This window comes from Equus przewalskii, chromosome 9 (genome assembly GCF_037783145.1).
Source record: "Equus przewalskii isolate Varuska chromosome 9, EquPr2, whole genome shotgun sequence".
Classification (NCBI taxonomy): Eukaryota; Metazoa; Chordata; class Mammalia; order Perissodactyla; family Equidae; genus Equus; species Equus przewalskii.
The window spans coordinates 76,726,309-76,754,013 of record NC_091839.1 but is presented as its reverse complement, the minus strand read 5'-3'; the positions used below and the strand labels follow the sequence as shown (position 1 = coordinate 76,754,013).

Here is a 27,705-nt window from a genome sequence, read left to right as displayed (position 1 = left end):
TTCCTTGTTATTACTGGTCTCTTTCTGAAATATGAACTTGAACAACTTATATTTTACATGGTTAGCTAAAACAGACCAGGTATGCTGATAGATAAAAATGCTCTCTCATTAGTGGAGGACTGACACCCTTTGGCCTTAGTCTGTTTTTCCTGGAATAAACTGGGAAAACAGACCCAGGCAGACACACAGAGATGCTTCTCAGGATTTCTTGGTGGGAGTATAGAGTTCTTAAGTCTTGATTCTGGAGACTCTTCCATATAGTTTTATGAGACCACACAAAAAATATGCATAGGGATCATAAGCTGGTTCAAGTAAATGTCCATATTCCCAAATGTAGTGATTTAAATTTAGTGAATTATGAATGTACGATAGCTGTCAGTGTATCTTTTAGCTCATCTTGTCAACTATCTTTTAGTTGTTGAACTGAGCACTTTTTTCAAGTAAATCTGAAAAATGTGCCCACTCATGTAAATATTTCACAAGCCTTGCCCCTTGCCACAGAGAATTTATACAAGTGCTGAATAAATGCAGTCAGTGTTGTTGATGCCCTGAGAGAAATCGTTCCTTTTTCTGGAACACTGTTTCAGCCTTTGTTGTAAACTATGAGGCTTTATAACTCTTGTATGGCAAATGTTAGAGTTTGAAAAGAGCAGTAAACCACTGCGTTTCTTTGAGGTATGTAAGCTGTGCTCACGGAAACCCACCATCTTGCACGGGCGGGTTTAGCACAGGGGTTATAGTAGGTCTGTATCTGAAAACAATGATTTTTACAAGTACAAGCAACAAACACGGCACAGTAATCCATTATTTTTCCTTTTGTGTTTTGGACACTGTAATTAATCAGATGGGCAAGTCATCAAAAGGATTATTGTGTTATTGTGAGAAATAGAAGGCTTTTCATGCCAATACATGACCAGACAGCCGGTGAACTATTTGGTTAGGGTTTATATTCCTCTTATTCCCCCAGAGCAAAGCTAGGCTGTAACCTGGTACTGGGCTTCATTTTCTGCACCACTCCCCATCACTGCACCTTTGTTGTTGTTATCAACGTGCATTGTATTTTCTTTTTCCTGTTTCGTTTTTAAGGTAAGCTAGACTAATTTAATTATATAAATATTCCTCACTTTAAGGTTTGACAAGTTAAAATAAATCGGCTAGTGATTATCTAGAGTGTGAAAATTACTGATATCTAAAATCAAATATCAAATGAAAATCAATCTAGAACTGCTATTTTAGAACAGTGAGATTCTGAGATTGGAAAATCAAACCGAAAAAGAGGGAGATGGTCATTTAAGAGAACTAACGACCGAGATGCATTTGAGAACGGGGAAGAATGATTTCCTGAAAGTGAAAAGTAGAAAAAGCAGGGGCGCTTTTTAGACTGGGTCACCAGGGCAGGAAGGCCTGACTCAGGAAGAACCATCTGAGTTGAGACTTAAAAGACAGAGACGAGAAGGAGGCAGCTGTGAGTAGAGCAGGAGCCGCGGGTGTGAGGGTTATGAGAGAGGGAGAGCTCGATGCCAACCAGGAACAGGAGCAGGGCAGGTGGAGTCTGGGCTGAGTACGTGATGGGGAGCGGTGGCTGGGGCAGTCGCGCGGGGACTTGCAGGCCGTAGTGAAGAGTGTGCTTTTTTATTCTAGGTGCTGTAGGAAACCGTTGATGGGTTCGTATATGTGTGTGTGCACACTTGTGCAAGCACATAAGTGCACAGTGCTATCTTTTTTTTAAAAAAAATCACTTGGCGCAGTGTTGAGAATGACTAGAGAGGAAGCTCAGGCAGACTGGCTGGGTGAGAGTCGTGGTGCTCTTGCCTGGGCAGGTAAGAGGCCAGTTAGCCGTTTGGTATCATGGGCACAGTGCCTGCGGCCTACAGGCTTCTTGGGGTTCTGCAAGTGTTTAAGACCTGAAAAAATTACTTCAGAATGCAAAAAACAAAACAAACTCCCCAGCCCCACCCTCCCAAACTGGAATTAATAGTGTTTAAAAGTATGCAAAGTCAACATTTTGTCAGCTTCATCATATAGCTTTAAATTTGATATCCTTTAAAATTTCAATATCGTTACATGTGAAAATATTTCTAGATCAGATTTTCCCATTGTGCAATAATTTCTGAGTGTGTGTAATGGGTGCTTAGAAATTATAATCACAAGTTAAAGGAGTTACTCATAGCCGTATACTTTCCAAGGGAAAATTATTAAAATCTCAGAAGTTTAACAAAATAAAACCTGGAAAATAATTAGACTTAATGTAAGATGTGAGTTCATTTTATGATTTGGTGTGAGCGGTTGAGGGCTGTGAAAGTCTTAGAAGGGACCTGAGTGGTAAAATAGAGATGGAAGAACTGGCCACATTTGGAAACGTATCTGAGGACCCTCTGGGACTTGCTGGTGTTGAGGTGAAGGGAGACACTCCAGGGATTCTGGCTGGAGTAACTGGGTACAAGTTGAAGGTGATATTTGGCAAAAAAAGGCAGGACTGGGGAAGAAGGAAGTTTTGGACAGAGCATGTGAGGGGTGTGGATCAAGAGATTTCCTGTAATACATGGATTGGAGGTACTTGAGGCCTCCCAAGTTCAGTGTGGTAGGTGGCATCACACAGTCCCTGCCCTTCAAGAGCCTGCAGCCTTGTTTCCTGGGCATCCTTAGGGGCATGACCTTGTGCCCACCTCACCCTGTCAGTCAGGCACTTTTTGTACAAGTGAAGTGACCTCTGTGGTTATTTGTCATTTGGGGCAGAAGCTATGGATGGACAGAGACTTTGCCAGCTGCTCCTCCCTTTGCCTTGTTGAGATCTGAGGCCATCAGGTTGATCTGCCATGATGGAAATTTCAACTCAGTGTATGTTCCTGCCCATCTGTAGGAGAGAGGAAGGGAGCCCATGAGGGCCAGGTTTGCTGAGTGGGAGGGTGTCCATGTCTTAGATTTACTCTAGGTCAAATTGAGGCATTCAGGAGGGAGGTTAGAAAAATGAAAACCATTAAACATAAACAGAAGTTAATTCCTTAAAATCTGCCTTTACTGTCTTGTCACAATTGTGAATGGTATTCAAATTAAAGGATTCTTTATGGAGGAATTTTTGAAACTTATTGAAGCAAATCATTTTAATAAATAGATATTATTTGTTGTAATAAATAGATTCAGAAATAAGTTCAGGCAAGATCAAAGAGATCCCAGAGAGTTAAAACACTGCTCACATTGTAATTCTGACTTAGTGCCTAGCTCTCATGTTTCAGCTGGTCTTAGAGCTCCTCCTTCTGGCCAGTTCCATGGTCAGAGTATATTCTTCAAAAAGCTGTGATTTGAGGACCCGTGTAGTTCAATGGGTTAAAATTCAGGATTTAAGAGTTTAGTAAAAGTTTAAAAATGATTTTATTTGATACATTGATATTTTGAGAGCTCAAACAATGTTCCTCTTGTCTACACATTGCCTCTTTATCTGTGTAAGGGAGAAAGTTCCATAAAGTTGGACCATTTAAATGTCCTAAAGTAATCTACATGGTCATTCTTTACCAGCTCCGATTGGTGATGTGGACCAAAGTCTTATGAAGGATTTTCCGGGCCCCGCTCGGGATGTTTCAGCATATGGCCCAGGAGTCATCAGCCCTGCTGTGGCAGAAGATGGCGATGGCAGAAGGGACGTCAGAAGCCCAGCTAGAGCCCCACATGTGCAACTCATTGAAGGAAAGGTATGGTAAATTAGGAAAATATGTGATTTTAAGTGTGTACTTAGACCAGAGGATATCTATTGCATTTGCTGTTTCAGAACTCAAGTATCATTTAAAATTAATCAATGTATGTTCTCTGTTGATATAATTTCTCAATTTTCACGTATGTGTAGGCTCTTGCTGGTTTGGACAGGGTCTCTAACCTTTTTCTGATTGTTGTTCAAAGTAAAATATTTCAACATAAGTTATATTATTGCAAGTAATTTACTGTAAGCCTTTTGACTGTTCGTAATCATCCTATTTAGTTAAATCCCCAAATTATGAAAGCTATGATGATTTGAAATTTGTTTATTTCAAGCAAATTTTATAGTATAACCTGTCTCGATTATTTTAATCATGTTGACCTGAATTTTTGAAATGAACAAAGATGGTCTTTATGGAAAATTTTCATTGATAATCTGTAACTGATGAAGAAGACATTCTTAAGCAAAAGGTAATTGTTTTGTAAATATTGAGTGAGAAGATGGTGCGTTGCTTTTGGCCTTGTTTGGTGCGTATACCATAGTGAATGGAGAAGTAACGTATATTGTGTTTTCAAATTTGTCACTGTTATTTTATGTCGCCTTGTTACCTTGGGCAAGTAAAGTCACCTGGAGATTGATTTGAAGAGGCTTTGAGTTCTTCAGATCTCTTTTCTGTATCTGCACAAAGCAACTGTTTTATAGGTAACATTGGAAGTTAACGCAAAAAAAGAAATCATCCTGTAGATTTATAGTGTTTTCTAAATTTTAACTTGCAAAACTTTAAAGACGTGCAACATGAATTTATAAAGAACCTGCCAGATGCAGTAGCTGCCAGTGCCTCTGGAATTCGTGCTCTGATAGCCTCTGGCACTCAGCGTAGAGGAGGGCTGGGGACCATGTGGGCCCTTCTGCCACCAGAACAGATGCTTCAGGTGGCACGTGCCATCAAATCATCTGCATTCCTTTGTTAAAGCATTTGTGAATATCATACTAAAAAAATCATTTGGTTGAAAATTATTTAGCTAAAAATAACAGAAATCATGTTCAATAAGGTATCCTTCAACTGCTGATAAATTGTCAGAATCTCGCAAAGTTACGCTTACAAGGCAGGCAGGGGAGCGACTGCTTACATCAGAAACAGAAGAGCTCAGCATTTCAAAGTCGGTGTTCCTTTTTGCCTAGTTAACTTGATATATCTAGTTGTTAAAAAAAAAAATTCTTTAAAATTCCAGAGGAAATGCTGCTTATCTTTGGCAAACAGCTGAGTGTGGTGGCCCGGCCTCTCTGCTGATGCTTTGGATGTCTGTCAGCGAGCAGGTTTAAAAGTAATGATGTGATTTGAGTTTCATCAGATTTATTCACTAGTTGGAAAATAATAATTAAATCAGTCTATATCTATTATTGGATCATGTAATTCATTTTCTAACTGCGCTGTGTTAATACACTCCTTACTTCAGAGTAAAAGTTTTCACTAACTCCCGTTTCTTCTCTCCTCTTTCTCTCTTGCTTGTTTCTCCTTTGCATGTATCTGTCGTGTGATTTCACGTTCCCTCATGGGTTTGCTCCTGAGAACAGCCTGTTTCCGTGTGCCCACCTTCACCCCTCATCCACTGTGCTTCATCTCTTTCCCCACACCGACTGCCAGTCCCTGAACTGGACTTGCTGTCAGACATTTCGGAGGAAGACCCCTTTGGGGAGGCTGAGCAGATCACACTAGACAGCTTAGAGCACCTCTCTGCAGGTGACACCTCAGAGCAGGGGGGCGCTGGAGTCACCATCCTCGATTTTACCCTGGACCCTATGGTAACCCCTTCTCAGCCTGCCTGTCCTCCCACCCGGGAGAAGCCTCTGCAAGAGGCTGACCACAAGGATGCCGAGTTTGGGTACTTCTCCTTCACTTTCTACAGATGCCTTCCATGTGGCTTCCCCTCACTCCTCGATGAGGACGGGTATCTTGCTTTCCCCAGCCTCCCCAGGGTCTGGGTCTCCTTCCTCCCCGCTGATGTCCAGCACTATGTTCCTGTCACCTCCCCGTCGTTCCTTCCTTCCCTCATCGTCATCTTTGGGCTGCTTCTCTCTGCTTCTCAGTCGGTGCCCTTTTCTCTCACCTTCTCCCTTCCTCTGGCTCTATCCCTCTGCTATCTGGAGGCGAAAGCCACTTCCTTCAATGTTTCTTATGACCGTGATTTGAATGACAAAACGGAGGAAGAGGAAGCAGCTGCTGGCACTCCTACCTAGGCTTCAGTTTGTGGGGTCAACAAAAGAACACTTCGTCTTATACCCTTCCAAATGTAGAGTGTAAACATGTGCATAAATTTCACCACTGATTACCCTCAACATAGTATGAGCTGCACATTTTTACACACACAACATTTTAGTGCATGAGAAATAAGTGTAAGTCTCTGTTGATAGCCATTGCCCAGGTCCATATATTCTAAGCTGAGAGCAAAGTTACAGGATTATTTCATAAATATCTAGACCATACTAGATCTAAGAAAGGAGACGGGGACCTGTGCTGCCCTTAACAATCCACATTGGGTCTGTCCATTGTGCAGACTATTAATGCTGTTCTTTTCGGATGGAAACTTTGTTTTGATATAGAGCTAGGATGCAGTGAACATAACTGTAATTGACGTATGTTAGTAGAACTCCTTAGTCTTATTTCTTTTGTTTGAAAGCCAAGCTCATTCTTCTTGCATTTATGGGATGCATCTGTAACCTTTACTCCTGACATTTGTAGGTGTAATCTCAGAAACTGCTTGTCTCCCTATTATTGTAGCATTTGGGGACCAGATGAATTTCAGATAGTTTTTTTTTTTTAAGTCTAAATCATGTAATTATATAGAAGAGTCACCATTAGGTATTTTGAAGGAAAATGCTATTCAGTTATGTCTTTGTTAAATGTGTATGAAAAATGAAACATGGCTTTTTGAAAATTTAGACTCTATAGGCCTAAGGTTGGTTCTCTTAGTGTTCTTTTATTTAGAATTAGGAGTCTGGTTTGAGGATTTTTACCCCTAGAGAGGGCTACCTCCGCACTCTAAGTCAGCGCCAGTGTGTGCAGTATGTTGCGTCTGGTGACTCAGTGTCTCACCTCCTGTGGGTACTGTCAATTCATAGAGTAAATCACAAAACTGAGAATCAACCTAAAGAAAAATGTGAAGATAGTGTTGTGATTAGGTATAGTGGGAGACACCAAAGTTCTTATAGAACTGAAGAATGCCAAAGATTGACATTTTAGAGAATTAAGTGTTGGCCAAGGAATTGGAAGATGGTTCTTAACACATTGTTGAGTGGCTGTGTCTCATTTTTGCCTTCTGATAAAAAGATACTTGGAGCTTCCTGCTTACCTCCCAAAATACTTGAATGGTTAAAAAACAAAGCATTTTGAACTCTCAGATTTGACACTGTCATTCCACTGAAGAAGGAAAACAACATGTCATCTGTGATCTGGCTGTAAAGGTTAAGCTGTTTTCCTTCTGTATCAGGTTCCATATTCTTTTTCTTGCCATTCCTTTCCTTGAGTCAGTAGTCATCAGTATTTATGTTAGTTTTAAATTTACAGATTCATTCTTTTGGGTCATTAGATACTAAGAATTGTCCAACTATAAAAAATTATTGTTTAAAGAATTTTATGAAAGAAAAGTAGCTATTTTTCAAAGAGCCTTTTAAAATACCCACTATTTTAACATGGATAAAGCAAAATAAACCAGTTTTCCCCCCAAGGAGAGAAATCTCGGTTAAAAAACTGAATAACGGGGTAAATATTTGTCCCTGATGTAAAGGGAAAGACAAGTTTTACATCATTATACTTTGCCCTCATCACTAGTTGATCAAATTAGAACAGATTGAATTATGCCATTTTTACACTCTCATATTTTCATTCCTGAGTAAAAAAATATTCCAAAGCAGCCCGTAATGTAGGGACTGAGAAAGAGTGAAGCTTCCATTCTCCATTCCACCTTTGCAAAGGAGCATTTCCATCATTTATACGACACTGTAGGTGAAGAAAGACAAACAGGCTCACTGTTCCTCATCCTCTGAGGGCCGCACAGAGAAGGCTGGTGATGCTGGCCCAGCATTCATGGTCCAGTCCAGCCTCTTTGCACCGATGCGGAGTTTCCACCAGTCCTCCTCCTCTCTCCAGCCGTTTGCTGTGTGACTTTTCAGGTGAAGATGGAAGAAGAGGAAACACAGCAGCAGGAGGTGGATATGTTTCTCCAAAGTTAAACATCTGGTGGCTGCCGCCTGCTGTCATTATTGTGTGTGGGGTGACGCACTTTCAGGGTTTATTTCTGAGTTTTGCTTGTTGTGGCTTTAGGTTCTTACGATTTTTGTTACTCCTTTATTTTAATGTCTTAGACTGTCCAGCTCAGTCATTTCTGGTCATTTCTGGTGCTTGCTGATTGATACACTGTTGTTTATTTGCCTTTTCCCCTGTGTGTGATTTAATTTCACAGAAAAATTCCTTGAGAGTAGAAGGGGATAATATTTATGTCAGACATAGCAATTTAATGTTGGAGGTTTGTATAATTTAAGAAAACAACTGTCCTAATGGCTGCCAGGCTGCTATGGACGGGAGGTCACGCACAGGCTGGCTGGCAGCTGTCTTCAAGCACAAGTGCATGATGTGCATGGGGGAGATTCCGCTCGGGCGTGCATGAGACCCGTCCAACTTTGTATGTTGAAAGTGGCTTGGATAGGAGACTATCTACTGGAAGTTCTCAAAGTGACAACTGGGAAAAAAAGTTGTGTCCAATCAAATGAATAAAGCTTTTATCCATTAATCTTGAAGTCGTTCTACAAGTAACTTACTCTCTCCTGATGGGTTATTTCCAGGACCTGGAATCTGAAGTAACATGATCCATCCTGAATGTACATTAACCAGAACAGATCTTTGTTGATCTGGCATTAAGTCAGTTTACTGTCGGACTGTGTCCACAGTGTTTTGTTTTGTTTTGTTTTGTTTTTTTTGAAAGTAGGGGAATGGCACTAAAATCCGTGCAGTTAGAATGTGGTCTACTTCAAGTATTCCGTTTGAGGGTAGCTAATTAATGGGATGTTTTTTTGATAAAAAAGAAAAAATAAATGAAAGAGAGAAAGTAGAAAAAATAAAAAGAAAGCCTAGTCACCCAATTAGGAATGTAAAATCTATTCCCCGTGTCACACGAGAACAGTTTTTTTTCCTTCTTATTTTAGGGTGGTGCGTGGCAGTGTATTCGGTGGAGAACTGCAATGCTCAGTAATCTGACTAATCTGTTTGGTTGCTTTTGGCAGCTTTGATAACTGTTGGAAATGTATTTTTGCATAACTTACTAAAATGCTCTAAAGTGTAATACATAACATTGCTTTGAAGAAATGCAAGAAATGTGCCTGATCTCAAGCCACAGTCGTTTTTCCATGCCATGCAAAGATTTTTAGATTTTCGTGAGTTTTTGCAAATGGCTATAGAAGCTCCTCGATGAGCTACTATGCTTGTGCATGAATATGGAATATCTAATTTTTTCAGATGCATGACCTGTCCCTCTGGGAGTGGGATGAAGGCTGTGATCCACACGTGGCCCCATGATTTTTGGAATGTAGGAAAACATTTAAAATTTAGTTAAAACCATTTCCTGAACAATAATTACCTTTTATTCCCAGAATTACTATTTATCAGGCCCAACTTAAAAATTCCCACAGATACCATTTGTCAAGGCCTACTCCAGTGAAAATGGACCTGGTAGTTTTCCTTGCGTCTTTGTCTGTGTAAGGACCATTTGGTGTGTGGGGTGGCTGGGCTCCACGTTTGTGCTCGGCGAGTACCGGAAACCAGCATGAGGTTCACTTATTTTACAGAGAGGCCAAACAGACGCAGCCTCTGGAAACTGGCATTTTTATTCCTTAAGGGTTAAAATCCACCGCTGAAATTTCTTGAAAAAAGTCCATCCTTGTTTTCCCTTTTTTTTCCCTTTGTTTTTTTGGATGATCCTGGATTGGCTTTCCTGTCAGGCCAAAAGTGCTTCTGCATCCCCCTTTCTCTATTTTTGCTTGATGTACTGTGTTCACAGAAAGCAAGTAGCCCTAATCAGAAAGGTCAATTTGCAGGAACAAAGTCATAGGCTGCATTTCAAATCCAACTATTAGAAAGAAGGGTTATTAGCCGTTTTGAGTATTAGTTCCATGGCTTCCTTCTAATAATGTAAATAGTTATTCCTTAAAAAATTCTCAACAGAAGAAATTAGAACCCTTTAAAATGTGAATCATAAAAAAATTGCACATTGCCTTCATTTTCAAATTTTGATGAACTCGTATTCATAGGTGATAACATGGCTTTTGAGACTTGGCATTTTTCTTGCTTTACTGTGTTTTTTGAATCATACGTTTGCTGTGTCTTATTTTTTGGTTTTATTTTTTATTTTTGTCCTACTGGGTTTTTTCCTTTTGGATTTCCCCCTTTATTACGTTACATATTGCTAGGACCTGGATAAGGCCCAGGAGGACATTCTGAGACATCAGGCTAGCATTAGTGAACTCAAGCGCAATTTTATGGAATCCACACCTGAGCCGCGCCCCAATGAATGGGAAAAACGACGTATCACACCTCTGTCCCTACAGACACAAGGGGTATGTCACTAGCTCTTTGTTGGCTGTATGTCTGATCCAGCTCTTCAGTAAAACTCAGGTTGCTAATCTATTATGTCAATTCTCAGGAAGTTAGAACATGTTCCCATTTCAGGGTTTTTTTTAATGTCATTGCTAACAATTTTTAAATACTAAATATTTATTAACAAGGTAATATATGTTGATCTAGTTCTAAGGTAAATTGAGTTTCAAAATACTTTTGAAATAGTTTCAGAATAATTTCACTATTTTGCACAAGTAAGTTAGTAGCAATGAATTGTTATATAGGGTGACCTAGAAATTGACATTATATTGTATTTAATAAACTTTTTCATTTATTGACTTCTGAAATAAAGAATTTACATAGTAATTAATGATTAAAAGGATGCAGGAATATAGACCATATTTAGGATGGTTTAAGATAATTACAGTGCAGATAAGGAGTTAAACGTAGCTTTGAAGACTGATGAGCCCTGTTGAAAATGTGCAAAATGTTATATCGTGCAACTAAATACTGAAAGTTTGTAGTAATGAAATGTAGACTCATGCTTGAAAAACATTTTCAACCATAACATCTTTCCAAACTCATTCTTTTTCTTTCCATGGTTTATTTCTCCCCGCCACCAATATAAGTATTGCCTTTAGAGTGTATTCTCAGACTGTTTCTCCATTCAGTTCCATCTACGTCTGTTCTTTTCTGACGCTCCAAAGTCTCTCCTATTGTCACCCAAGAGCTTCTGTGGGCTCGTTGATCCTGCTTGAGGAGATAGTGAGCATACATTACTTCGTCCGCAGTTTTTGAAAGTGTATAAAGGTGTGATCGTACAGTTTCATCCTTTTCTCTTCCTTATGCCCCTCTCTTCTCCCTCAGTTCATCATCTAGTCTGGCTTGCATGCTACCCAGTTGTAGGCATTTGATTCCAAGAGTCTCATGCTATTTTTAGTCACCTTTTCTTAAAAAGCAAAGTGTTAGTTCTTTAATTTTCTTAAGTTTGTGACAGTGAAAAGGAAATAGCTTTTTTAGAAAAGATGAGCAAAAGATAGATGTTGAACTGAAGAAACAACTTTTGACAATGTTAAGATTTAAAACACCATGGCAAGCTGTATACCACTTAAATTCTTGTTTTCAGATTTTCTGAAGATACTAATGTCCATATTTCGGCACCTGACCCTAGAGTGTGGTGTTTTCTGTAGAAGCGGTGTCGATGACGTGTTCAGACATTCGCCTCCCTCTCTGTCCTGCTTCATCTGGTCTGTCCTGCTGACCCACGCCGTCGTTTCATGTTTGTGCTGCTATAGATGTGACGTGCTTGTCTTATTTGTTGATTATGTCTATTGTTTGAAACAATAGAGAAAAGGAGACCATCTTTTCAAGGATATTTTATCCACGAAGGAGAAGCATCAGATGGTGGCAACACGGACAGTCGAAGAAACAGCCCAGGAGGCAGACAAGGTGTTCACCTTGAATCCTTGGATCTATTCTTGCTTGTTCCCTTTTTCTTTTATTTCTGTCCACAGCCAGAAGATTTTTCCTTTTTTCTTATGTATCAACCTAAAATTTTTTTGAAATAATTGTTTGAGTGTTTAAAAAGTTGTCTCCATATATAGAAACGTAGGATCATTAGGTGAGAAGCACCATACTGCAGAAGTACTTTATTTGAAAATCCACAATTTGAAATGCGGACATATCAACTGATTTAGGTGATAAGTGGCCCCCAATTTTGATGTTTGTGGCTGACAGGAAACCATGATTTCATGTGAAAATGCACTGTTTATGCGACACTTAGACGAACCATGGTGGAGTTAAAATAACAAGTTACGTGTGATTTAGGTTACTGGTTTACTAATTTCATTTGGAAAGCTTTTGCATTTTCATTTTTGAGAGTTTTAATGGGATAGAAGATTTTGGTGTGCCCTAGCAGCCCATCAGATCTCTCTCTGTGCTCCTGCGTGTATGAAGTCCCTGGCATTACTAAGGAAGCCAGCTCTCCATTGCTTTTACCTTCTCGTTCTTCTGTTTCTACTGATTTCGCTTAGCCAGCTGGTCAACCTTTACTTGCTGGAACTGGAGTGCCTAGAGTCTAGTGGAGGAGATGGCAGACATGTAAATTAGTAATTAGACAATTTGGGGTACTAAGAAGTAAGCGTTAGAAGATGAAATACAGTGTTGTGTTAGGAGGTGATTGGGAAGGCGGTGCTCTGCCACTGTGATCAGGAAGAGATGGCAGTTGAGTTGAGACCTTAATGCTGAGGAGGCAGACGTGTGAAGATCTTTCCATGTATGAGGAAGAGCAGATGCAGCAGCCCTAAGACAGGAACCAGTTTAAGGAACCGAAACACCAAATGACAAGGGCTTAGGAAAATCAGAGGTCAGACTCCAGATGCTGTCAGCATCTTAAAGACCACATTAACGGTTTGGAATTGTATTATAGAGAGATGGGAAGCCATTGGAGAGCTTTAAGCTGCTCAGAGACATAATCCCATGGGTCTGACAGAGATCCCATTGGTGTGTATGAATGAGAGCAGAGATCAGAAATAAGGAAAAAGTGTTTCCCTTCCACAAAGTCTGATTTTGTTAATCAGTAGAGAGTGTTATTCATTGGAACATACAGTGGGGTTGGGGAGGAGGCAATTAATGGAAGCCAAAGCCTTCCCCTAAAGGAATTTGAGGTCTAGTTGAGATGAAATATTTCCAAAACGCTGCAAAGGAGAAAGATAGTGTCATAAAGCCACACCAAGTGGCATGTTTATATACTTGAAAGGTTAGCCTGAAATCCAAAGCCAGTCAGACTCAGTGTGTAAAATCATGACTGTAATATCATATGCTTGGAATACTAGTAGTTTTGAAAATTTATCCTCTGAAATCAAGACAAATGGCATCATTTGATCAATTTAAATTGATGTACTTAGACTTTTTGTCAGTAGGAAACTTTGGAATTTCAGTGAGGATGTTTAAAATTATCATTTTTCTGGATGTCATGGCTTAGGACTGTATAATATAAACCGTATACAATAAAACCTGTTCATTCGTTCATGGTTATAGAAGTTACATTAAAATGTTAGGTGAAATTTAAACCTGGAATTGACCCACTGTTAAGGTCCAAAATGGTTTGTCTGCCCTTGAAGTTACTGTTTTTTTTTCTTGTTCTTTTCCTCTCCAGCCCCTGCAGGAAAATATTTACTTATTTGATGTACATATGGATTCTTGTCACTGCAATCAGCCATTCATCCATTCACCCAGCAAACCTTTATTGATCACTTATGTTGTATCTCTCCCCGACTCCCCCCATTAACATATCACTAAGTTGAAAGCATGTGAGCAGTTAAGTCTACTGGAGTGTTTTGACTTTTAACAGAATATCTTTCAAATTTCTGTCTTTTTTTTGCTACTGATTTTACAGGGTTTCTTTTTTTTTTTTGAGGAAAATTAGCCCTGAGCTAACTGCTGCCAATCCTCCTATTTTTGCTGAGGAAGTCTGGCCCTGAGCTAACATCCGTGCCCATCTTCCTCTACTTTATATGTGGGATGCCTATGACATCATGGCGTGCCAAGAAGTGCCATGTCCGCACCCCAGATCCGAACCGGCGAACCCCGGACCGCTGAGAAGCGGAACGTACAAACTTAACCTCTGTGCCACTGGGCCGGCCCTACAGGGCTTCTTGATTATCTTTAAATTGTGATTTTTAATGAAATGTAAGATAAAAAACTATGCACGAGTATAATTTGACCACATTTTCTAAATTTCTATATGAGGGTTTTATAGATTAAAAATAAGTAAGAGTTTCTTTAAAAATAAATATGTTGAACTTTCAAAACAGCTTCAGTTTGAATATGAATGATTTTGAGAGTAGAGAAGAAATTGGAAATCAAATCATTTAGTCTTAAATAACTGTCTTCTACATCCTCTTACGGATTGTGATATTTATGACGTTCTTAAACTTGTATGAAATATCCTCTCATGAGTCTCATGGAGATTACATAGAATACAATTTTAAGGTACTTTTGAAAATATTTTATTGAATAATCCAATGCATGGCACTTACTTAAACTCCCCAGGGATCTCTTACCAGGAAGGACACCTCCTCCACCCACCCGACCGCTAGGGATGGTGTGTCTAATGATGGAGATGGTAATTAAGCTGATTAGTCCACAGCTTTTTTTCTCTCCTGAATATTGCAAGTGCTTACCTACCTCACCCACCTTGTCCCTGCTCCTTGCTCTCAGCGTACTGTCCCAGGGAAAATCCCAGAAATGTCATCTCTCACTCATTATTTGTCTGTTTAAGATCCCTGAGCAGTCGGGGTTCTTAGGAAGTATTCCTGCACACTTCTGACATGAGGGGAGCTTCCTGATGACTCTACTCTTGGCATCCAGGTCCCTGGGACAGTCCCCAGCTTTCCTGTCATGCCCTCGGGCAGGTTAGGGACCTCGTTTAAGGCCCAGAGATGTGAAGGTTAAATTTGCCTTAATAGTTTTTCAGGAACACCTGGTTTTCAGCTTGCTCACTGAGTTTTCCCCTCTGGGTTTGTCTTCCTATTTAGAATTGTTTTCTTTACCTGTTTCATATTGGGGGGAGAAAAGTACTATTCTTCCCTCCGTGGCATATTTAGCGCGTCTGAAGGTTGCTGTCAGGGTGCTGGTTGTACAGCTGAAGTGGTGTGAGAAGGGATGAGAACACTTAGGGGAGGCCCTACACGAAATGTGGACTGTTAAGTGGATGTCAGAGAGATGACCCACTTGGCAAAGCCCAGAGCTCCTGGGAAAGGAAGGGCGCTGGAGGCAGGAGGGTTGAGTGCCCTGAGCTCTAACACGGGCATTAGTATCACGAGTGTGGAGGCCACTGAAAGTGCAAGTGCAGGAGGCTCATGCGAGGAGCGCCCCCAGGAAGGCACGAGGGTGTTTGATAGGTAGGCGGTCGGTCGTGCTCAGTTTATGACAAAGCTTCAGTGATAATCAAGCAGTTTGAGTCCGTAGGTTAGAGCTGTCCAGGATTCTCCAGCAGGGCGGAAAGCTGGCATTCAGGCCAACCGTCACACACGCCTGCCACAGAATCCTCCAGAACCCTCGCCTTCCTTTCAAACTTATGCTGTTCTGAGATGCTTTCTCGTGTAACCCTTCCTTTTTCTCAATAGGTCACTGCTGTCTGTTCTGCCTTATTGCTAATTCTTTGCTCTTCCTTTTCTGACCTCTCCAGAGCCTAGAAGAGGAGATAACATCAATTTTGTTTAGTGAAAAGGGCTTTTCTGATGGCGTGAGAGCCACCTTCACCCCAGCCACCACTCGGACAGCAGAGGGCGCTGTTGTGAACTCTAGTGCCCCTTCTGAAAGGCTTGCTTCCTCGCCCTCCTCACAGTCGCCTGAGGTGCATTTTACTTTGTTTCCCCTGTTTTTAAAAGCCACATACGAGAGTGATTCTTATTTTTTGAATATTTAAGAACCCTTCTCTCCAATGCTTTCATTGGTGAAATTAACTTACCGGGAGAAACATTCAAGAAATAATGACTGAACTTGGATATGAGAAAAACGTACAGATTGGATGTTTCTCCTGATTCTTTGGGTCCCCTTTCAAAAAACCTGCCCAAATTCAGAGAGTCATTTAAACCACTGAGGCCCAGATTCTGAACTGTTATGTGCAGGGAAGCCCTCAACCAACGAGAAGCTTGGTTGGAGTATGTTGAAGTATGAAGAAGTATGTTTTGCAAAAAAATTTTCAAAGTCTAGAGGTCTTTCAGGCATCTTCCGATAGCTTGTTATTTTAAAAGTTCTGCTTATGTGGAAAAATTTGAAGTGCCTGCCATACTCAATGAAATAATTATTTTCATTTTTTGGAATGACCCTGAGAGATTTCCTGAACTTGGGCAGAACCCATGTGGCCATTTGAGGTTAAGTAATAAGAATAATTCACTGACCTGCCATAATAACGAAATGCCTGCTTTAGAAGTGTTCTGATCACTGGATATCTTTATTTATAAACAAGTTTATAAAAGTTCCGTTAAATGTTACTTATTTATCAAAATAGATTCCGTTTTCCAGTTTAAGTATCTGAAACATCTGGGTTTTCAATAAAACCGGAAAGGTGGCTTTCTTGTTCTGTGAATAACATGATTTACATGGTATTAATTTTGAGCAATGAACACGTGCCCCTACTGTGCATCTGAGAATAACAGCACAGATCAGAGAGGGTGTGAGTCTGCGTTGATAGGCACCACCAAGAAGCATGCCCTCTAGGACCCTTTGCTCATGACTGTCCTCGTCGCTGGGGCAGATAAACAAGCAATCCTGCTCTCTGTCATAGGAAACAGCTCCAACCCAGTTTGTGTCTTCTTTTGCCGGGGGGTTCAGAGGCCCCATGCCAGCTCCATTCAGCATGGAGGGCCCGTCTTGCATCAGGCGGCTACTCTGTCGAGCTGGGTTGTTTTGAAGTTAGATCACAGGCTCTGATGCCACCTGAATGTCAAAAAGTTGGCCAGGCTTCGCTTGTGTCATTGTAAAGTAGCCTTTTTAATAAGTTTAAGGAAAACTGTTAAGCTTTAAAACCAAACCGCTTTGTAAGGATGTTTCTACCCCGGCTGTCAATGCCAAAGCATAGTCATTTATATGAACGATGCATCCGGTTGACAGGTGTTTATTGGACGGTGAGGTACTCAACTGCTCAACTAGTCAGTTTACTCCCAGGACCAGCTGTCTGCAGGGGCCAGGGATCAGCATCTCACACGACAAACTGGGTTCCTCTCAGTTTCCAAAGATGCTACTGGAGGAGCGAATTCTAAGAGAAAACACCAGAGCCATCACTGATATCCCCGTCATGTGACAGTATCCCTTTTGCTAATCTCTAACACAGTTTGGGATGGTAATAACCATTTCTGAAACGACATTTTTTATGTTAATAGCTATCTGAGACCAACTATAATTTTGCCAATTAAAGCTGTTTTTTAAATGAGCCAGCAAAAAATGAAATTTCATTAATGCTCTGTTCATTTAGGAGTCGGTTTCAGGCCAAGTTTTGGAGTCTGATTACAATCAAACCTGTTCATTGAATAGGTTTTAAAAGTTTTGCAATTTAAACTTTAAAATACTAAGTGAGCTCTGGTATAATCCCATTTTTCCCCTACCTCTTCAACTCTAACAGTAGAGCTTATAGGTGGCACTCTAATAAAGTGTTTCATTTCTTTGGGAGGGCGCTGGCTGTTTTTGTGTTTTTGTTTCCTTTTGTAAGCTTTTTGCATTCGTCTGGACTGTCCTTCATGTGCCCTTGAGCAAAGGTTATTGTAGACGTTGATTCTTGCTGTTCTGTCTTTGCAGTGTCAGATGTTTGTTTCGGTGGGTGTTGAGGTAAAACTTTATTGATTTTGTGTCCTCGGTTGCTTTTTGTTTCGCAGAAACGTGCTCCCGAGTCCGAAGGGCCTTGCACTGGAGCCAGTGATGCTGTTAAGGTTCTCCCCTTTTCCATGTTCACACCATTGCCCGACATTTCTGATCCCCTCACGTTCTCCCCGCTTCCCTTCCAGTCAGCCATCATAATCATCTTTGTTTTTCTCCATGACACGAACCTACCATCAGTTCATTCTGCTTTCCGTCGTTTTTATTTATTCATATATTTTTATTTTCCCTCATCCATCTTTTTCTGTGCAGAGTTCACATGAGACTCTGAATGTAGTGGAGGAGAAGCAGCAGGCAGAGGTTGGGAAAGACAAAGACGAAAGAGTAATCCCAGAAGAAGTGAACGGTAAAGAGAGCTCACCTGGGAGTGGTCCTGGGGAGAGGCGTAAGGTGGAGCCTCTGACGCAGAAAGACTCCACCTCCCTGTCTTCTGAGAGCAGCAGCAGCAGTGAGAGCGAGGAGGAGGATGTGGGAGAGTACCGGCCCCACCACCGTGTGACCGAGGGCACCATCAGGGAGGAGCAGGAGGAGGATGAAGAAGAGGTGGAGGAAGAACCCGGCCGAGCCGCCAAGGTAGTAGAGAGGGAGGCCCCGGTGCCGGCGGCCAGTGCAGGCCCGGCGGGGGCCGGTCTAAGCTCGGTAGAAACAGTGACCCAGGAGCATGTAGTTGCCCCCAAGATCCCTGCAGAGAAGAGCCTAAACGAAGGTGCCATTGAGCAAGCCGTGAGCGAAGAAGCAGAGGACCAGCGTCATGCAGTTAACGGAGAGGTGTCTCATGTTGACATTGATGTTTTGCCACAAATTATTTGTTGTTCCGAGGTAAATGAGAGTCCCAAGCGGGAGCTGCACGCTAGAGCTCTTTCTCGGGTGGAGAACACCTGCCTTTCTCCTTCTGTCCTCCCGACTCTCCTCCAGCTTTTTTGCAAGATGCTGATTTTTCTCTCTCATGGGAGGAAGGGGGAACACTGCTGTGTAGACGTTCTGCCGGCTCGGTTTATGGATCTGGATCCGGTTTATGCAGTTGGGTCACCTGATAGAGTAAACTTTCCTGCCACAACCGCATCGGGTTTTTCCTTCTCGTTTCACATTCAAATTTTTCTTTGCATGTTTCAGATGTTTTCAACTGTTTGTCTTTAGTTGCGCTGCTTCCTCGTACTAAATGCCTTTTTCGTTGGTTTAATTAGAAAATTGCATATGTTTTATTGAAAATGATCAGCGTGAGTGTGTGCTGCTGTTGTCGTGACTGGGTTTGACTTTTTGGCTCATTCTCTGTTCAATTTAAGATTTTTAGAAATGGTAGCAGGCTGTGAATCCAGCATTGGGCAGTGATAAAAACAGTGTTTCTAGACTACCACTGTGATTTTGGTTCTCAGACCTCAGGGATGCTATGGTTTGTTAAGACTTTTCTCTCCTAGGCAGCCGGAGGCTAGACTGTTGAATAGGAGGACCCCTTCTCTTCTCGTTCTGTCCTGTTGTCAATTCTGGATTATTTGCAAGTTGATTTTATGTTTTTGGGTTATCTGTGTTAGATATGAGTCTTTCCCTTTTTCTCTTCAGGAAGGGACTTTCCGTGCTCCTCTTAGATTAAGTTTTGGCCACCGGGTGCAGTGTCTCTGAATTGGGAGTTAAAGTTATGCTGAGGGAGGGTTTATTTCCATGAGAATCTTTCTTGATTCTAAAATTAAGTGCCCACATTGTAGGGATTGTCCATATTTACTCTTTTTGATGGGGTAGAAAATCTTGAAATGACTTTGTCTTGAAATAATTAAACGGAGTTTTATTGTTACTTTTAAACTTTGTTTCACTTCAGAGAAGACATTTTGAGAGTCTTTGAACACTTTGAACTATTATTTTCTGCGTTTAATATATGATTGTTTCTCTTTAAATAATTACACTTGGGAATTTTCCTTCAAAGAAAGTACTGTAGTGTTTTGGTAGTGTTACAGGCTGGTGTTGTGTTAAACACACATGCCCAGCAGACTACAATGTTAACAGGCTGTGAATCATTTCTTTAATGTTTTAAATTGTTCAAAGCAATCTAATGATGATGGAGTCATTCTAGATGTATCATTTTAACTTCTGTAATACAGAAGAAACACTGCAAGTTTTAGACAAGGATAATTGAGAACAATCATACTTGAAGATGTTCTTTCTGAAAATGGAATCTCCTTGTCAAGAGGGCAGAAAAGGCTTCAAGGAGAAAAGAGCACATCTTAGCTGAACCAGCTGGTGTGCCACTAAAAGGCAGTGTGCCTTCACACAGCCCTGGAGTCTGTAAACTGCAGTAACGTCCATAGTTCATTCTGTTTTGTTTTCAGTTATATCATTACTTGCCCAAAGCTAAAGTTTGTATATCACGGTACACCAGGCTTGCCATGTAAGTAATTTGGGACTGTCGTAATTTGAAGTGTACCATAATTTAGAGAGCCATTATGTTAGCTTGTTCTTCATATACACACACACACACATATATATATGATGTTTGAAGGAAAGTGTTTCTCTTTTATGTCTTTTATTTTAGATTATTTACTTTTACTCTTTTCTTTTGTGCATGTGTGTGTGTTTGAATATATTTCTTATGATGAGTTTTGAAGGCTCCATTAAGCACCGGTACGTCATTACCTCTAGAATTTATTTTTCCCTTCCTTTCCACCTCAGCCACCAGTGGTAAAAACAGAGATGGTAACAATTTCTGACGCCTCCCAAAGGACAGAAATCTCCACCAAGGAAGTCCCTATTGTCCAAACTGAGACCAAAACCATCACATATGAGTCTCCGCAGGTACAGAAGCTCTGGACTCGGACTGTTTGAGTCCTTGCTTTACTTAGTCTGTTTCTGTTTTCGTTCCGTCTTCTCCTAGTTGTTGGCGTGTTTCTGACTTTGACTAGCTTCCTGTATCTCCACCTTATAACTGTGCTTCAACAACATAACTTGCCGTGTTGCTTCTTAGATTGAGACAGAGAGTGCAGTCACGTTAGTGACCCAGTAATTGTAGGGGGGAGACATACCCAGGATTATTTAGGACACACAGCACCAATCTTTTCTTTTTTCCTTCTTTTCCTCAAAGTCCCCTAGTACATAGTTGTATATCCTAGGTGTATGTCCTTCTGGTTGTGCTATGTGGGACACCGCCACAGCATGGCTTGATGAGCGGCGCTAGGTCTGCACCCAGGATCTGAGCCAGTGAAACCCTGGCCCACCAAAGCAGAGCGCGCAAACTTAACCGCTTGGCCCCGGGACTGGCCCACCAATCTTGTTCAGATCATTATAAGCCATTTCTGACTTGGTGTATCCAGGAATGTTTATGTTCACTTGGGAAACAGATCATCTGACAAAGGTTATTAGATCTGTGGTAATTTGTGGATTGGTGGAATTTAGGCTTTTTTTTGCCCTCTTGGTCCACGAAGAGAGATCCAGTCAGCTTGCTCTTGCTTGCAACTACACACACGTGCGCACACACACATATCTGTGCTTCTCCTTCACGTGCGATTATTTTCTGGAGACGTATGTCGTCGTTCTTATGTAAATGTGAACCTGTGTGTCTAAATAATGACCAGATTTTAGGTGTTCAGACATTGATTCTTTAAAGATTTGAAATAAGCATAAAGATGTCTAACCTTAAGGGTAACAGAAAAATGGAAAATATTAATTTCAAAATGGAACTATTTAGAAATTTGTTCTATTTTCTCGACTGAGAAATTTAGTGTTCTGTAGTAGGATTGTACTGTGGTGGAGGATCGCAGATTTTTGCCCTCTTGAAATATTTTTTAAAAGACTTAATGTGTGTACGTGTGAAACATTCCTCAGAATGATTGTAGATATGCCGCCATGTGTGTGCATAGATCCCACATAAGCATCAGCAGGTTTCCTGTGAACGGGGCTGGTGGAAGAGCGTGCACTTATGTGTCTGTACTGTGGTAAGTGCCCTCATAAAGAAATACAGGTGCGTGACCCAAAATCGAGGGAGATGTCCTCCTAACTGACAGTAAGAAAGGCTCTTGACCTTCCCATTATTTCTTTGTGTCAGTGTCAGGAAACAGGAGGCAAATTTGTTTCATTGTTTCCCCTGGTCCGATCTAGAACTTTCTACCTTTTCTAGTATCAAAGCAAATAAGTTAAAACCTATTTAGATATAAGCATTGGATTGATATATGGTATAAATGATATGTACAAATCTCATCTATATTGATATGAGAGAGAGCACGTGCATGCTTACGTATTGAAGTATATGTACCCACGTACACGCTCACGACACACAAACTATTACAGGGACAATGTCGTTTTTAAAAATCAACTAGAGATAAGCAAATAACCAAATCACCCAAATTTGATGTGCCCTAGTCATATACTGTTACTTAGTAATCTGAGAAAACGTTTATCTATTTTTACCCACCTGTGCTTAAAAAACAAACTCAGCACTCTGGTCACTGTGGAATCTTCTGCGTCTGGTTCTCTAGTTTCTTTTTCCAGCGTCTGCAAACTGCCGTCTGTCAGATTCGCTCAAGACTCCCTTGTAACTTTCAGTCACACCTTCTACTTCCATTCGTCCTTTTCTCTCTCTTCCCACGGGGTTTGCTTCTCTACGTGCATTTAGCCGTTGCTGTGCTCTGTTTAAATGCCAGCCGATCTCCTGGTCGGTAAATGACCACTATAGACATGTAAAGGACAGGCAAGAAAGCAGCTCTTGCCAATTGCAAAGATTTTAAAAGATGCATATTCGATGGGGAGGGGTCTTCTCTGACTACATAATGGAAGTTAAGCATTACTTTGTATTTTTCCCCCAACTATCCAAAGATTGATGGCGGGGCTGGTGGTGACTCAGGCACGTTACTGACTGCACAAACCATCACATCTGAGTCCGTGTCGACAACGACAACCACACACATCACCAAGGTAAAGCTATCCAAGGGAATCCTAGGGAGAGGATGGTACATTGCAAACAGGCCCTTTTCTGAATTGTTCCTTTGTTCCTATACACACTTCAAAGTAATATGCAGACAGTGCCAGTGGAATAAAAATGCCTGGACTTAAAGCATCCAAGAAATTGGGCTCCATTGACAAATGTATTTAAGCCAAATTGCAGTTTTGTAAAGTACAAGGGGGTAAAAATACATTATGAATAGCTATACCTAGGACAGCTACAGGAGCAGAGAGTGTCCTAAGGGTGGGAGCACGGGTTTGGGAAGTACAGACAAGCCCTCCTGGCTGAAGCAAGTGGATGAGGACCATCATTCAAACTTTCAACAGGTTGTTCAAATCATGTGAATTTTCCCTCGTCGATTTAAGATACTGGTACATTGATTTGGGGCATTCTTCCACATCATTCCCTAGATGTTTAACACCAGATGACCAGTGGTTCTCAAAGTGTAGTCCCTGGCTGAGCAGCAGCAGCGTCACCTGGGGGCTTGTTAGGACCTGGGGATACCGAGGCCCCACTCCAGACGCGCTGAAACCCCGGCAGTGTTTCGGAAGCCCTCCAGGTGACTCTGATGCCAGCTGCCGTCCTCAAAGTTCCCCTTCTGGCCTTATTGCCAGTATTTCCTTTGCTTCTACCTCTCGCATTTAGTTAGTGCTTGAAGGTTTTAAACGTGTCCCTGTGCCCTCCTCACCCCATATTTCAGCAAAAATCTTTGTAAATTAAAAATGTCACACAAGTGCAAGGTGGTATTGGTGCTCATTTTAAAGCATAGCCAGTTATTAAGGCTAGTGGTAAGCCTTGTTTCTTGCAGCAAAGAGCCATCACTTGTGACTTAGTGTGTAATTTATCAGACTTGTAGGGCCTGGAAGTGTGCTTTCTCAGGACTGGATGGTATTTGCTCATGGTTTAAAATGTCCCAGCCTTATGATCTCTTCAGCCTCTATCAGGCTCCAGGCTCTATCACCTGCTCCAAGCCAGAAACCCTGCGCACTTCACCCAGGCCCTCCTGCCCCCAGTCCTCTCATGCAGCCTGTGTTCAGCCTTGCTGCACGTCTGCAGGCACAACCGCATGCAGAAGCCGCAGTCAAATCACACAATGGATGAACACCTTTATGTCACCCTCACGCATCTTACCCATATCTTAAACCAAATCCAAGTCCTCTTTTTTCATTATTGCACTAAACTGATAAACAGAATCATCAGTGGATTTGTATGACAAGAATCAAGCAGTCAAAATTATAATACCACGCAGTTTCCTAAACCTAAAACAGATATCTGAATTGTTGGAATTCCTTCTAACTCTACATAAACCAAACAATTATTTCTTCTTTCCAAAAATTGGCCCACTGGGAGTCAAGAAACTCAGAGAATTGTAACGGAGTGTCCCAGTGGAACTATTTGTAGTAAATGGCATGTGTCCCATCTTAATCTCGCCCTAATCTTGATAAATTAGTTTTAAGGTTGCCTTCAGTTGAGAAATACTTATGGATGCCACAGCCTGAACAATAGGAGTCTCTGTCAGCTTTAAAAGAAAGTTTCTAGAACATGGTCTTCCTCGCTCAGTACACATTGCCTTACAATGATCAGATGGTCTAGGTGTGCTCCATCTGTTCTCTCTCGTTACGTGTAAACATGCTCTAATCGTGCTGTTTTTCTCTTCCTCCTTTTTGTTTATGACCTTTAGACTGTAAAAGGTGGAATATCTGAAACAAGAATTGAGAAACGCATTGTGATCACGGGAGATGCAGATATTGATCATGACCAGGTAAAGACCTGAGGTTCTGCTTTGAAAGTGACCTGTTTATTTTCTAAATTTCGCAACTGTCGTCATGTCACATCCCTCTGTCAAACCCCTTTTCCCGTCACCACCTGGATGAATCGCCTTCTAGGCATGCCATAAAGGCACTCCACAGCCCACACTCAGCCTGTCCCTTCAGCCTTCCTAACAGTGAGTCAGCATAAAATGCGTTGCTGTTTATTTCCTGCTGGCTTTACTTGCACTTTAGGGTCCAAATAATCTAGAGGATTCTGGCAACCATTAGGTATTCATGTGGGCCTGGTATAAAGGCAAGTCATCAAATATTAAAAAATGAATGGCAGTTTAATAACACTGGCTTACAAAAAAATAAGAAAAGCCACAAAGTTTGACGTATGCTTGCTTTTAGGAACTTTTGAAGTATTTTTTAAATAGCGTTAGAAAAGTTAGGCTATTTACCACTAGATAGTTTTCCCTAATTATTACTATTATTGAGGGACGGCGGAAGGTACTCTAAGGTCTCTTACAAAGCGAAAATGTACATGCATTCAGAAAAAATGTTGAGAAGAATCATACTTCCATTTTAATGTTCAGTTGAGCAGAATGCATGGCTTTAAAAGCAGGGGAGGAAGGGGCCTGCTGGCGATTTCTAGAGCAGCGTTTAATTTTAGACTGCAGTCCCAAGCGGTGATGAGAAGTTTTTGTTTTGTTGTTTTCTGAGTAATTTTAATTTGGCTTTAAAGGAGACCAAGCTGTTTTCCTTTACAACAGCTTGAAGAAAGGGAAAAGGCACGTTCAGTGGACTATCTCAGCTGAGGAGTAGGAACATGTGATGGTTACCTAGCTTTGAACACAATATCCAACTCAGAAAAGAGAATTTTAGAGAACAAAACTTCTCATTTAAGAAGGGCCGACTATATGTGACCAAAGAAAAATAGATTTTCTTCTATGCCTAAAAAGAAAATTATTCTGGGGGCTGGCCCCATGGCCGAGTGCTTAAGTTCACTCACTGCTTCGGAGGCCCAGGGTGTCATGGGTTCGGATCCTGGGCACGGACATGGCACCGCTCATCAGACCATGCTGAGGTGGCATCCCACATGCCACAACTAGAAGGACCTGCAACTGGGGTATACAACTATGTACTTGTGGGCTTTGGGGAGAAAAAGGAAAAATTAAAAAAAAAAAATCTTTAAAAAGAAAAAAAATTATTGTTTTTTTGAACCTCTGTAAATGTAATTTTACTTACATATTTCATAATGGATCTTTTTAATTGCTTGAGCGTTATTAGAGATTTTTGACTTAGTAGAGATTCCCAGAAGGTGAGTCCCTGTGCCTGCTCACCACTGGGACATGAGTTCCCTGTGTGCACACCCACCCTCCAGTTTCCCGTGGAGAAGATTTACTCTGCCTCTCTGCACTTGGGGCAGTTTTGAGTTCCTCTGACCTTAAGTTGGAGCAAACCCTATTCTTATGTCCTGATTTTTTCCCCCAGGACTCCTGCTCAGCAGTCATTTCTTGAATTCCCACAGTGTGCTGGGCAGGAGCCCACCTTCCTTTTGTGATGGAAGGTGACACTCAGGGCCTCCTCCCAGCCTTGGTTTCCTCTTCCCTCTGCCTCCAGGGAACCTTTGCCCTTTCAGGCTTTCCAATGTGCTTTGCCACTTGAGGGATTACTCTCAGGTTTTATTTTATGTGCATTCTTTTGTCTTTTGGCCTGTTTTATCTGAAGACTCAAATCTAGATAATACTGCTTCTGAATGGCCAATATTATAAACACAGGCTGAATCTCCCAGTCGGGGAACCACACCACCTGTCTCTCGGTTTCTGCACTGTGATGGCGGCTCACATAGAAGAACTCGAATGACTTACAACTAGAATATAGGACCTTGCACTGGGGCTGTGAGGAGAAAATAAGAAGAGGAAGATTGGCCACGGATGTTAGCTCAGGGCGAATCTTTCCCTGCAAAAAAAAAAACCCAAAAAACAAAACAAAACAAATCAACATGGGCTGAAATGCAGGTACTAAAATAACACGTGTTCCTAACTCTGACATTAGGAAACAATCATGATGACTCCCCAGCTTTAACTGTCACTGTGAGGACATACGCCTTGTCCGTAGGGTGTCTGTAGGATGTCGTGCTTCGGCCCATTTGAAAACCGAGGTCAGCTATCCAGTGGAGAGGATAGATGTTTAACTCTCGCATGTTTAGTTATAAGATGGCGTAAACTTTTTTGAGTAAATTTAATTGTGGCTTCTGCCATGCTTGTCACCAGAAGCTCATGATGAGTTAATTCACTTTCTCCCTAAAGCCTGCAATGAGATGTTGGGGCCTTTTAAAATTAAAGAGGGACATCATCACTTCCCTGCCAAAAACTGACATTGATCACGCGGTGACTTTACCATCATTAGCACCTCTTTCAGTTCCTTGCCTGCATTAAAGGAATTTTATTGGTGAAAGGAAACCCTTCAATGGAGCAAAATAGCAAAAAGGAATCTCTCTTGTGTTGGCAAAGTGGCGAGGCCTGCTCCTATGGGAACTCGCCTGGCAGGCCGGGCACCCTGTGAAATCACGGCAGTCTCGGCTCCGTACCAGGGGTGCAGGCGGCCCTGCGGCTGCTCCTCACACTGTGCTTCTTTCTAATGAAGTAACTTCTCAGTCTGGCAGTGGGACGTGGTAGTTTTCTCACCATCTTTATTGCTGCCATAATAAATTAATATTTTGCAGCCTTTAATTTCATGTACTGATAATATGGAATGAAAGGAACTAATGGCAAATGGATTTCGTATGTGTTTTAAGATGATTTTAGCAGTTTTTGATTTTTCCCTACTTTTCTGCTAATTAAAGCATGTTTCAGACGTGCTGCCTTCCCTTGGGCAAAATTTGTTTCCTCTTTCGTAGTTGCCGTGGTTTAATGCAGGCAGGTCTTTGTAATGAGCAGACATTCAAAGTGTCTGATGGGTTGTCTGTAGCTACATTTGGCCCCCACCAGAGCTGTCCTTTCCCGCACTGGATTCCACAATGCAACGTGGAGGGAGTAGTTTTGACCGTTCCAGCTTCCCCTTTCCTTCTGAGCACCCGCGCCAGTTTAGGGCCATTCCGCTGCCCTTCGTTGCCCTTCCGTGTCCGCATTGTGGTCAATTCACGGAGATGGGGAGATGAGGTCCCCGCTCCTCCAGCCTTCCTGTCCCCCTCCCCCCCACACACACAGGCTGTGCTGCCCTCACATCAGAGGGTCCCCTGTCTGCCTTCTCTCTTGTCCTGACACAGGTGGGTCACCAGAGTTTGTTCCTCAGTGGAAATTTACACACCCTCAAGTGTCTTCCAAGCTTCTCTGTAAAAAATTTTTAGTGTAAAAAC

The 27,705-nt window shown here is 41.6% G+C and overlaps 1 protein-coding gene across 50 annotated transcripts in view; it reads left to right on the top strand.

Moving 5' to 3' along the window:
• EPB41L2 (erythrocyte membrane protein band 4.1 like 2) overlaps positions 1-27,705 on the top strand; it is a 204,878-nt gene that overhangs the window by 158,372 nt on the left and 18,801 nt on the right. For 12 of the 50 annotated variants that reach the window (XM_070557076.1, XM_070557084.1, XM_070557079.1 and 9 more), the window contains 10 exons: positions 3,514-3,686; positions 8,149-8,211; positions 10,148-10,294; positions 11,643-11,744; positions 15,487-15,654; positions 17,672-17,725; positions 17,925-18,491; positions 20,331-20,453; positions 22,467-22,565; positions 24,275-24,355. In XM_070557076.1, coding sequence (XP_070413177.1) covers positions 3,514-3,686; positions 8,149-8,211; positions 10,148-10,294; positions 11,643-11,744; positions 15,487-15,654; positions 17,672-17,725; positions 17,925-18,491; positions 20,331-20,453; positions 22,467-22,565; positions 24,275-24,355 — 1,577 coding nt within the window. The remainder of the gene's footprint in view (positions 1-3,513; positions 3,687-8,148; positions 8,212-10,147; positions 10,295-11,642; positions 11,745-15,486; positions 15,655-17,671; positions 17,726-17,924; positions 18,492-20,330; positions 20,454-22,466; positions 22,566-24,274; positions 24,356-27,705) is intronic. The other 38 variants (XM_070557096.1, XM_070557100.1, XM_070557098.1 and 35 more) reach the window with 11 other exon arrangements.